At 41.8% G+C, this 12,402-nt stretch overlaps 1 protein-coding gene across 9 annotated transcripts in view; it reads right to left on the bottom strand.

The window, feature by feature from the left end:
- The window catches only part of LOC125396887 (nuclear autoantigen Sp-100-like), a 60,741-nt gene that overhangs the window by 16,484 nt on the left and 31,855 nt on the right, over nucleotides 1-12,402 (bottom strand). For 8 of the 9 annotated variants that reach the window (XM_087905021.1, XM_087905022.1, XM_087905024.1 and 5 more), the window contains 2 exons: nucleotides 3,578-3,652; nucleotides 127-177 (listed from right to left, as the gene is read on the bottom strand). In XM_087905021.1, coding sequence (XP_087761147.1) covers nucleotides 127-177; nucleotides 3,578-3,652 — 126 coding nt within the window. The remainder of the gene's footprint in view (nucleotides 1-126; nucleotides 178-3,577; nucleotides 3,653-12,402) is intronic. The other variant, XM_087905025.1, reaches the window with a different exon arrangement.

Below are 12,402 nucleotides of genomic sequence, written 5' to 3'. Positions count from 1 at the left end.
TGAGTTCAAGATAAGACTGATTTACATGCAGGCCAGCCAGGACTGCATAGTGAGTGAGATCCTGCCTCAAAAACATTTTTAAAGATTACTATTCATTAAAAGTTGATAAATCACATTTTTCTTTACCTCTTTTTCTGCCTCTTTGTGAAGAACTGTTGATACATCTCCCCGTGTAAGCTGAGAAAACATCACACAAGTCTTTTATTGATAACATCACATTGCAAACAACACTTTACAGAAACACTGTTTAAAGCTAACTTTCCTGAATCCTGTTTAGTACTTTCTGAAAAATAAAGATAAAATCCAGACCAGAAGTCAGGAGCATTTCCTGTTAAGGCCTGGACAGTATACATCCAAGGTCTTATGGTCCCTGATTTGCTTTGTGATTCCTTAGCTTTTCATTCATGTGAGGAAGCATCCACAGACTACATGTAAATAAAAGGGCATTTTCTAATAAAACTTTATTAATAAATAACTGACAAGTCAGATTTTTCCTCTTGGCTGCAGCTTGCTGACTTCTGATCTAGATTTAATTATAAAGGTGGCAATCATCAGGGTTTATGTGTTGACTAGATGTGACACACACACACACAAAAAGAACAAGTCACACTTCATAAGCATGATTAAGACAACAATGGCCAAATCAATTTGAATGGTAAAGTTGGGGACTTTAGAAGTCTGTTTGTTCCTTCTCATTCTGTGCCCACAGCTGGCATCAGAAGGATACTCTTTAGGAAGTGCAGACCCTGAAATAAAGCCTCCTCCATATATACAGTCGTAAGTACTTCTTCCTTTGAGCAGCGCATGTCTACACTGGGTTGCAAAGGAATCTTGCCTTAGTGAGATGTAAGGAATTCTTGAGATAACTAATACTTCCTTTTCTGGGTCTTGGTCATAATAGTTACCCAGAACCTTAAAAAAAACTCCTACACTCTGGAGGCAGAGGCAGGTGGATCTCTGAGTTTGAGCCCAGCTTGGTCTACATGAACTAGTTCTAGGACAGGCTCCAAATATACAAAGAAACCTTGTCTCAAAAAACCACACACACACACACACACACACACACACACACACACACACACAAACCCAACCCAGCAGCAGCAATAACAACAACAAAACCACCAACCCTATTGAGATATAAATGGCCCCATGAAACATCTATTGATTGATTGCTACAAGGTTTCACTATGTAGCCCAGGTTGGCTTCAAACCTGCAATCCTCCTGCCTCTGTCACTGTCTCCTCAGTCCTGAGATCTACAGGTGTGAGCCACTGGCCCAGCCCAGGAGGCATGTATTGATGAGCAACATCTCAAGAGCTGGAGTGTTATGCCTCACATTGCCCTTAGTGAGCTAACTGAGATACCATGGAGAGTCAAGGAACAAGAGCTTCCTAGCCTTGCATAAAGGAAGAATCACCTTGGTTTTTAGCCAGGCTTCAAGAAGCAGGTAAAACAAGAAGAAATGGACATGTCAGGGACATAGGTGAAGTATTCTCACCACCTCCTGTTTCTCCCCTAGTACAAATTGCTCTTAATTGAGCAATGTCCAAGAATGTGATTGGACCAAGTTTGGTGATAGCTGTGTGATGGGTGGGGATGACAGGTTACCCGCACTGGGGGGTGGTACTCAGTGTGAGACACTGTCATTCATGATGCTGAAGTCCTAGATATGCCCAGGGTAAACTCTCCGCTCCTTTCTTTCCTCCCCATGGCCACATAGGAAGCCACCTGTGCTCTCTCTGCCCTTTCCACTCATGTAAAGTGACTGAACTTGAGCCCAGCCTTGACTGTAGCCTCTGGGTGTTCCATAACTGTCCCGGCTGAGCTGTGTGGGTTCTGCTCTCAGTTCCTCTTTGTTTAGACCTTCTTGGACTTGTGATCTAGTCTTCCATTTCTATCAAAACAAACTGAAGCCAAAGAAACAAACATGTGCTTTACTCTCTCCCAGATCACATGTGTTAAAGAGCTGGTGGTCTGGCTCTGGATTCCTGCTGGTACAGTGCAGATGGGAGGTAAAATGCCCTGGAGAAGTCGGACTTAATTATTCTTGTCTCTTCTAGACATTTTGTTTAAACTTTAAGTATTCACTTTTTAAAATGAGTTATTTATTTTTATTTTCTGTGCATTGGTATTTTGCCTGCATGTATGTCTGTGTGAGGGTGTCAGATACCCTGGCGGGAGAGTTACCATTTGGGTGCTGAGACTTGAACCCAGGTCCTCTGGTAGAACAGAGAACTCATAACTGCTGAGCCAGCTGTTAGCCCAGCTCTTCTAGTCTTAATGGCCACCTAATATTAATAAAAATGTAATAGACCTTTTAACATAATAATGAAGCCACAACTACCACATGCTATTTTAAACTATTTTATTGATAATGCTAATCATCCTAATAGAGAGCGGTTGTCAGGGTATGAGTCTTGGGCTTTCTCAAAGTATCATCAGGTGTCGGAATGACTGTGAACAGTGTACCAGGACCCCAAATCCTGGGTCAGGACTCTTGTATAAGCATGCTGCACAGAGCACAGAAGGGGAAAGGGGTGTGATCCTGCCAGTGTCAACCTTCCCTACTCCAGGCCTCCTGAGAGGGGCTCCTTTTCTTTTTCTTTCCCCTTTTTAATGTTACTGTTTATTTATTTGCAGAGATAGGGTCTCACTCTATACCCTATGCTTGGGTGAGGCTCAGTATGTAGCCCAGGAGAGAGAGTATATTTTCCTGAACATAGTTGTCAGACATTTCCCTTAAGTCAAACCAAAGGTTTGCATGATCAACACATGAATCCTGTCTCTGGATTAGGCATGAAAGGCGAGCCTATCAGACTCATTCACGGGATGTGTACAGATGATGTTTATGTGTAGAGGGGGTCAGTGGTTTCTGGATGCTGGGCTGAGAATCGGCAAGGGAATTTATGAAGAAGCATGATTTGTGTAGCCTGGAAGGAACTCTGGAGAAGGGAACTTGATAGGTGTATCTGAGAGATACACTGTCCACGGTGACAGCACTAGGCTGTTGATCTTCTAGAAGGACATTTTATGTCCTAATTACAAAGCAAGTCAGTCACTGTCAACCTTGGACACTGCTTCTGCTGAACTAAGTGGAAAATTTATGGCCATATGCCATACATGCATATGCACATATAGACATACAGTGAGATAGCAGGTTGCATGGAGGAGGAGGGGGAAAGTAAAGAATATCAAGGGAGCTGCAGGAAGGAGGGAGAAAAGGAGCAGGGGAGGACGGAGGGAGGGAGAGAGAATGAACACTTATTTTAGAACAATGATTCAGTAATTTGTCACTCACAGGTGCTCCTTCTGTTTTGCTTTATAGCTAATTATGCCATCAAAAGTTCAGCAGAGGCTATAGTGACCTTGTCTAACCACAGATGCATCAAGTCACTTGTCAGTGGGGCTGTCATCTTTTGTCCCTTTCCCCAACATACTTTGGGAACTGACTAAATTGGATATAATTCTCAATAGTTACCATGGCTACAATAAGCAGCCAGAGAAGCAGATTTGTTATTGGAAGTATGTAATAATAAAAAGAATAAAAATTTAGTATTGAAAATGTTTTGTTTTTAACCTTTTTTCCAGCTTGTATCCATTGGCATTTTGAAGTTCCGAATTACGCATTTTCCAATTTTGTCTGTCTTTTTCCCTGAGAAAATAGAAAACAAAAACAAAACCAGATACTTCTAAAAGGTTGCAATATATGTAGTAGTGCTTTTCAGACTTCCCATGTAACTTGTAAAAAATCTATTACATAGTAAGAAATATATAGCCCATAGGTTTGTAATTACCAAGTCTTTGTTATTTAACCTGCTGTTCTGGCATTATGTCAAGTTGACAAAAGCTAGAATCATCATAGAGGAGAGCGCCTCAGTTGAGGAAATGCCTCCATAAGATTAGGCCACACACAAGCCTGCAGGACATTTTCTTAATTAGTCATTGATGGGGAGGGTCCAGCCCATTATGGGTGTGACATCCCTGGGCTGGTGACCCTGGGTTCTATAAGAAAGCAGACAAATCAAGTTATAATGAACAAGCCAGTAAGCAGTGCCCTCCATGGCCTCTGCTTCAGCTCCTACCTCCAGGTTCCTGCCCTGCCTGAGTTCCTGCCCTCACTGCTTTTGATGAGCAGTGATCTGGAAGTGTGAATGTAATAAACCTTTCCTCTCCAAGTTGCTTTGGCCTTAGTGAGTCATCTCAGCCACAGTCACCCAAACTAAGACGCCTGGGTTTACCCTGATGCCATTTTCATGGCCTTGACCCTGATTCACTTAATTTACTCGCACATTAACACAGAAAATAACTTCAGGCAGTTTTGTTTGTATCCCAAGGGACACTGTGAAAATAATAATAATGAGAATTAACACTTTAGTACTTGCTGAGCGCAAGGCATCGATGTGAGGCTGTATGGTTTGGATTTTAAATATCTCCAAAGGCTTGAGTACTTTGAGGTCTCCTATGTGCAAGTTACACCTACTTCAGATCACTTATTGTATCTCAGCTCCTTCTCCAGCACTCTGCCTGCATGGCACCTTGTCCCACCATGATCATAATGGACTTAATCTCTGAAATGTAAGCCACACATAAATGTTTTCCTTTATAAGAATTGCTGTGGTCATGGTGTCTTCACAGAACTGAAACCCTGACAGTGTGTATGCACAATCATACCCAGTCTGACATGTTTTAGAAAATATAACTCTTATGCAGATAAGCATTAATTCTGCTTATAGGATTATTATCACTCCTACCATCATTAAAATCATTTTTTTTCTGCAGGAATTAGAAACCTTCTTTCTATGCCCATTCACCAGTCCTCATCTTTATGAACTTCATCATTTCTCTTTGTGTAAAACAATCCCCGCAGTCTCAGATTAGCCCACGGTTTCTTAAAGCAGTCTGAAAAGCAAACCCATAAGGGCAATACACACAGGCCACACAAAGATGAGATCTACTCCTTGGAACTGTGATCGAGTAGGTGAAGATACACGTGAAAGGAGGATCACAAGTTCGAAGCCAGCCCTGGCTACATGAGCAGGCTTGTCTGAAAGGGAACAAAGAAACAACATAGGAATTCTCACTTAACACTAAACTATGTTCATAGCAGCATTGTTTGTCATATCCAGAACCTGGAAACAACCTAAATGCCACTCGACCTAAGAATGGATAAGGAAAATGTGGTACATTTATACAGAAGAAAAAAATAATGACATCTTGAAATTTGTAGGTAAATGGATGGATCTAGAAAACATCATATTGAGTGAGGTAACCTAGACCCAGAAAGACAATTATCATATGTACTCACTCATAAGTGGTTTTTAAATATAAAGCAAAGAAAACCAGCCCACAAATTACAATCCCAGAGAACCTAGACAACAATGAGGACCCTAAGAGAGACATACATGGATCTAATCTATATGGAAAGTAGAAAAAGAAAAGATTTCCTGAGTAAATTAGGATCATGGGGACCATGGGAGAGGGTTGAAGGGGAGGGGAGAGAAATAGGGGATCAGAGAAAAATGTAGTGTTCAATAAAATCAATAAAAAGATTCTCACTTAACTATTGAGAGAATTGTTCATGCTTTCTAATTAGCTTCAGATATAAAAAAGGTGAGGAATCTTGGGCTTATACAGCATAGATTAAAGGCTGTCATAGAAATATCAACTTATTTATTATCTATCTCTCCATCTATATCTATCAATCATCTATCTGTCTGTCTGTCTTTCCTTCCGTCTATCTATCTATCTATCTATCTATCTATCTATCTATCTATCTATCTATCTATCATCTGTCTGTCTGTCTGTCTGTCTGTCCGTCCGTCCGTCCATCCATCTTTCTATCTATCCACCTACTGACCTACCTATGTATCTATCTACCCACATACCTAACTATCTTTCTATAATCTCCCATTTCATTACTTTTAGGTAATATCCTTTACAGGCCCTTTTCTATTTCTGTCAATGAAATTGAGTTTTCTTGTAAGTCTATGTAATGTAATTCTATAGATTAAATTTTTAAAATACAAGTCTTCCTACAGCAAAGTAAATTACAGAAAGAGTCGAAGGGAAAGTCCCCTATGAATGTTGAAGGAGAGAGCACCCTGCTCCATAAATCTACTGTAGAGATCTGATCTGATGAAATGTTCAAGCAGACTCAGTGAGGGCTTAGGTTTTACTCTCTGGTAAAGTATGGGGTCTCATCTACTCATAAATGTATCAATTAGTTCTGTCCACCAATATGATTTTGTTACTGAAAGAGTTGTTTGAAAGGGTTTTACAATTAGAAATTAATGTTACTCCTCATGAAGCTAATTTTCAGAGAGACCCATAATTCTGGAAGATTAGATCTTTCTTGATAATTTTTGGCCATGATATATTAAGCTACACTCAGGTCTCTAACCCATATAAATAAACACTTGTAAGATTCTAATTACATCTGCGGCAGTGTAATTCTCTCTCATGCAGGCAGGTAATAAAATGATTTCATATTTCCTATGCAAATTCTCTGATGTGAATTCATCCCAGTTATCAGGTTACTGGAAAAATATTAATAGAAACACAGCTATTCAACGTATTCTTTTTAATGTATAGATCTTACAAAGAAAGTTCATTATAGACCAACACTAGGTAAAACATTAGTAAATGGGTAAGTCTCTATTCTTCTCAAACAAATCTGTAAGATGAATGCAGCTCTCATTAGAGATTCCAATGGACTAAGTGGGCAGGGGGAAAGAGTATTGAATTCATTTTAAAATCTGCCCCCAGCAGGTCATCAGGTCATCAGGCTCTGAACTCTTTCTTTTCTGTCTCTGTCAGGCATCAAAGGCGGAAGGAGTGGGGGGCTAAGGCAACATCTCCAGCTACTGCAAAATAGCTTAGGGAATGGTTTTCAGATTCTTTGTGTTGTTTTGCTTTTTGAGACAGGGTTTCTCTCTCTATTCCTGCTGTCCTGGACATCAATCTGGAGACCAGGCTGGCCTTGAACTCATATAGATCCACTTACTTCTGCCACCTGAGTACTGGGATTAAAGGCATGTACCACATGCCAGGCTGGTTTCCAGATTCTTATTTCACATTTATACAAAGAGGCAAATTCCATGGGAACTAAAGATATAAACATTAAACATGATCAGGTCCCACCAGACACCGTAGGAACACACCTCTAATCCCAGCACTTGGAAGGCAGAGGCAAGAGATTCTCTGAGTTTTTGAGGCCAGCCTGGTCAACAAAGTGAGTTCCAGGCCAGCTAGGACTTTTATACAGAGAAACCTGGTCTTGAGAATTTTTTTTTTTAAAATAAGGTCAGGTTCTTTACAAATACTCTAAGATCAAACATGGAACATTTTTTTTTTTAATCTTCTGGTGGAAATGGCTACAGCTATAATATGAAACCTAGGACCCAATGTGGGGGGCATGGGCTAACAATAGATTTAAGGAATAAAAGTTCAGACTTCTAGAAGACAAATAATTCTGTTAACAAACTCACCAGAAAACCAAGAACTGGGACAAAAATCCCAGTGATATCTGTGCTCAAGACTTAACACCACGTGCCAGTGGAGGGGACCCCATCACCGTGCAGCAATGGGAGAAAGAGAGGTGCCGTGCAGAAGCACCGGGTTCCAGGGAGAAGGGCAACCTGTGAGCACTGGCGAGTGAGTTTTCCGCTCCACTGAAATGAGAGCAGCGAATACTGATAGTGTCCTCACACAGGGTTTCTTAAGGCGGCTCAACTTAGGGTGATCACGACCAACATGCTTTACCTACATGCATGAAAAGGTCATAAAGGAACCTGTTGTGGTGTAAATGCACAGTAGCAAAAGGTTTTCAGTCAGCATTATTATATTAAAACAAAGAGTATGCAAAGACATCAAATGTGTTTGCTGACTAGATATGATCTTTTACCCTACAAAGTAAGGAATTGAAATTATAGATTATTAAATTTATGAAAATAATGTCATTCCAAGCTATGTTAATATACACATTGATATGTTCTTGAAAGTAAAGACCAGTCTGTAAGAAAAATTTACAAGCAAAATAAAAATTGTAAAAACATGATACTTTGAAAAAATTAAATTGTCATTTTAGAAGACATTCATTTTGTCTTACTAAAGGTATAGCAAGTACTATCATTTAGCATAAAATAAATTCATTTGTTATGTAAAGTTAAGAAAATTCCATTTGTGTTTACTTATTTTTTGACCATCCTTTCCTGATGTAGACTTGTTCTCAGCATATGTGGTATCTACAAAGCAAAGGCAGTGGTCAGAGAACTGTAAACTCTGATAAAAGTCACAAGCATTACTGCAGTCTGCATCATGCTTGGAAAGCCTGGTGTGTGTGTGTGTGTGTGTGTGTGTGTGTGTGTGTGTGTGTGTGTGTGTGAGAGAGAGAGAGAGAGAGAGAGAGAGAGAGACAGAGAGACAGAGAGAGACAGAGACAGAGACAGACAGAGAGACAGAGAGAGACAGAGAGACTGTGTACATGCTCTTATGTGTGCGTGTAGAGACCTGAGGCCTGTATCTGGTGCCTTCCTCCAATGCTTTTAACATTTATTTTCTGTGTCAAGGTCTTAGCTGAACTTAGAGCCTGCAACTGCATGGACTATCTGGTGAGCAGCCCCAGGGACTTGATGTGCCTGCTTCCCCATCAATGGGATCAAGGTGGGTGCCATCATTCTCAGCTGTTAACCTTGGTCTCGGGAACTGAATCACTGGATCTGGTTCTTGATATGACCTGCTCATAGCCAAGTGAAGCAGGGAGTGGGCATCGATTTTGGGTTCATAATACCCTGCAGCTGGGTGATTGTCATTTCACTTTCTGTGGATGAACCAGTCTGATGTTCACCTTGAACTACGGTCACTTGCCACAGTGTCTGTTATTTCTAAGCCATCTCCATTCTAAGACCCCAGGGCAGACTTGTTGGCCATTTTAGATGCTTGCAACTTTCCATTCTTGCTTCCTAGGCTCTCAGCACACCCTTTGGGAAACACGTGCCACACACACATGTCATTTCTAGTTCTGCTTCTGGTTCTTGCCCCCTCCAAAGATCTTACCCCAACATTAGTGGTTCTCTACATGTCTATGTCACATTTCTCTTTTGTTGTCCTCACTGGATATCTGCCACTCCTAGATGATTGTGAGAATCTCTGACTTACAGATGTAATTAATAATAGTGATAAAAAAAAACAATGCTGGGCCCAGATGACGTGCTTGACTTTGGAAGTGCTGAATTTGTAGTTGCAAGTTCACGAGAACCATTCAAGGAAAGAAGTCAGTGCCTTGGCCAGAATGCCCAGGCAATGAGTTCAGAAAATGTACCTTGTATTTAAAGACAGCTAGGTTGTGGCTGGTGACTTAAGCCCCAGGGGTGGATGAAATGCCCGGGTGATGCTTATTGGCATCTGGGTGAGTCATAGGAGCTACTATGGTACCATAGATCTTTACTCTGAAACTCTGGGGCAACTGCCAGCCACACCTTTGTCCCCAGATGCCTTGGTGTCACTTCCCTCTTGCCCCCTCATTACTTCTTTCCTCTCCTCTTTGCTGTGGACACCACCCCACCCCACCCGTCTCACAGCTTGCTCTCTAGCTTGTGTGGCCCACATTTCTCATGCTGTTCTTTATCATTTCCTGTGCGTATCTTGTTCTGTCTGCTTCTCGAGGCTCATCATTCTGGATCTTTTATTGCCAAGGTGACTTTGTTTCTACTTCCATCTCTGTCTTGTTAGGGTTACTATTGCTGCGATGAAACGTCATAACCAAAATGAACTTGGAGACATACAGGTTATTTGGCTTACACTTCTACATCACTGTTCATCATGGCAGGAAGTCAAGACAGAAAGAAAAACAGGAAACCCAGAGCAGGAGAACGGATATGCAGAAGCCGTGGAGGAGCGCTGTTTACTACCCTGCTTCTCATGGATTGCTTAGCCTGGTTTCCTAATGAACTCAGGACCACCATCCCAGGAATGGCACCACCCACAATGGCCAGGGTCATCACCCTGCAATCACTTTATCTCCGCCTCCATCATGTATGTTGTTTCTCCTCACAGTGCACTGTCATGGTAACCAAATGCCAGCTCTTCTGACACTGAACACACAATCACCGCTGCCACTTAGTTCCCTGTGCTAAGTCTGTGCTGTACACAGAATCTGTCAGTCTCAGACTTTATCTCCGTGTGTCCAGTGTAACCGAGAGGCACACCCTTCCTATTCTTTCTCCTTACATCACCCACCAAGTAGTCCCTGACTCCATCAAGGAGCTCAGCTGAGTCTTTTTTGGCTTCCTCAAAGTTAAAGACAGTCTGTGCAGGTATCTCTGTGAGAATTTTGTGCGTACATGTTTAGGGGAGACGTAAGAAAATAGAGGAAAAGCCTCCCACTCTCACTACCACATCACAGGAAAACAAAGATCAAGGCACCATAGCTAACTTCTCCATCAGAACTGATAGGCTGCATCCCTTCTAAGTCTCTCCCTGTATTCATTTATGAAGCTTGGAATCACTAGCTATGATGAAAAAGATAGACTAAGTGTGGAGGTGTGGCCAAGGAATGTCCTGAACATGGTCCTGCAAGATGTTTGTCATCAAATGAGCTGAGAAAAAACATACAGGTTCCCAGTGTCTACACTCCCAGCCAACAGAGGTCCAGTGTTTCAGGCCATACCTTATTCTGCTGCACTTCCTGCCTGCTGCTCTGTCTCTGCATAGGTACCAGCCTGGCTTTCTCAAGTCTCTCCTCTCCTGTGCTGCTTTTTGTCAGTGATGATCTGATTTGCTCCTTTATTTCTCTGTCAATCATTCCTAGACATTCAGTATAAAAATAGTTGTCTCTCTTCCTTCTTTTAGGTGGTCTTCTCTCTTTTGACTCCATTCATTCATTCATCCATTCATTAATTCACAGAATGACCACTATGGCTGAACTCACCACTCACAGGCATGACTACAACTGCACACCACAGTGACGGCAATAACTGACCACCATAGTAACCACTATGGCTGAGTCTCAGTGAAAACTACAAGTGACCATCACCGTGACCACTGTGGCTGATCATTACAGTGAAAACCACAACTGACCACATCAGTGACAATGACAGTAATGAGTATGACCAACTATCACAGTGAACACTGCAGCTGACCAGCACAGAGACCACTATTAGTGACCCTCACAGTGAGCACCTAACTGACCATATCGATGGTCACCACAGTGACCACTATGACTGATCACTATAGTGAACAATACAACTGAGCACCATAATGACAACCACAGTGACCACCATGGTTATTGAGGTGATCATTTGTAGTGTTCATTGTAATGGTTAGTTATCCTCCCCCTCTCCACACAAATACAAGCATACTATATTCGTATGTTACAGTATTTTATATAATATATATAATACAGATCTGTGTGAGTGCACGTCCATATGTGCAGGTGCATGTGTGCAGGGGATATACATGCGATTGCATGTTGAGGCCAGGGGACAACCTTGGTGCCACTCTGCAGTCACAATCCTCCGTTTGGAACAGGCTCTTTCCCTTGCCTTGGACTTGCTGTGTAGGCGAGCCTGATTGGCCAGTGAGTACCAGGGATCCTCCTGTCTCCTCCTCTTCTTCTGAGCTGGGATTACAAGTATGTGGCATACTTTTCTTTTTTTAATAAAAAAAGGTTTTGGGCATTTTATCAACTGAAATTTGTTCCTAGCAGTGTGTGTGTGTGTGTGTGTGTGTGTGTGTGTGTGTGTGTGTGCGTTGTACATGTATGTGTTCATGCACAAGGAGGCCAGAAGCTGACACTGGTGTGTCTCACCATTCTTCACTACAGTGATATTTTATTTATGTTTTAATAAATAGAGCTTGCCTAAAGATCAGAAGGGCAAAGCTAAACCACTTGAGGTCAGGCAGTGGTGGCACACACCTTTAATCCCAGTGCTTGGGAGACTGAGGCAGATTGATATCTATGAGATCAAGGTCACCCTGGGCTACACAAGATCAATACAGAAACAAATCCAGGTGGCGGTGCCTCACACCTTTAATCTCAGTACTAGGGAGTCATATGCTTTTAATTCCAACACTAGAGAGAATATAAAATGGGAGGAGAGAGAGGCTTAGTTTGTTTAGTTGGCTTAGTCTATGGTCACCCAGCCTTGGTAGAGGTAAGGCTTCTCTAGAGGCTTGGTTGCTTTGCTTTTCTGGTTTTTTGGTTGAACCCCAATGTCTGACTTTGGGTTTTTATTATTGTACTACATTCCACATTATTTATTGAGGTAGGGTCTCTCAATGAACCCAGGAGCTTCCATGATTTGACTAGTCAGGCTGGCTATCTTGTCCAGGGAATCCCATCCCTGCCTCCCTTACAGTGGGGTTACAGGTGAACTGCCACACCCACCTGGGTTTTCTGTTGGT

This window comes from Myodes glareolus, chromosome 1 (genome assembly GCF_982192425.1).
Source record: "Myodes glareolus chromosome 1, mMyoGla1.1, whole genome shotgun sequence".
NCBI lineage: Eukaryota > Metazoa > Chordata > Mammalia > Rodentia > Cricetidae > Myodes > Myodes glareolus.
This window is presented reverse-complemented; position numbering and strand designations above follow the sequence as displayed.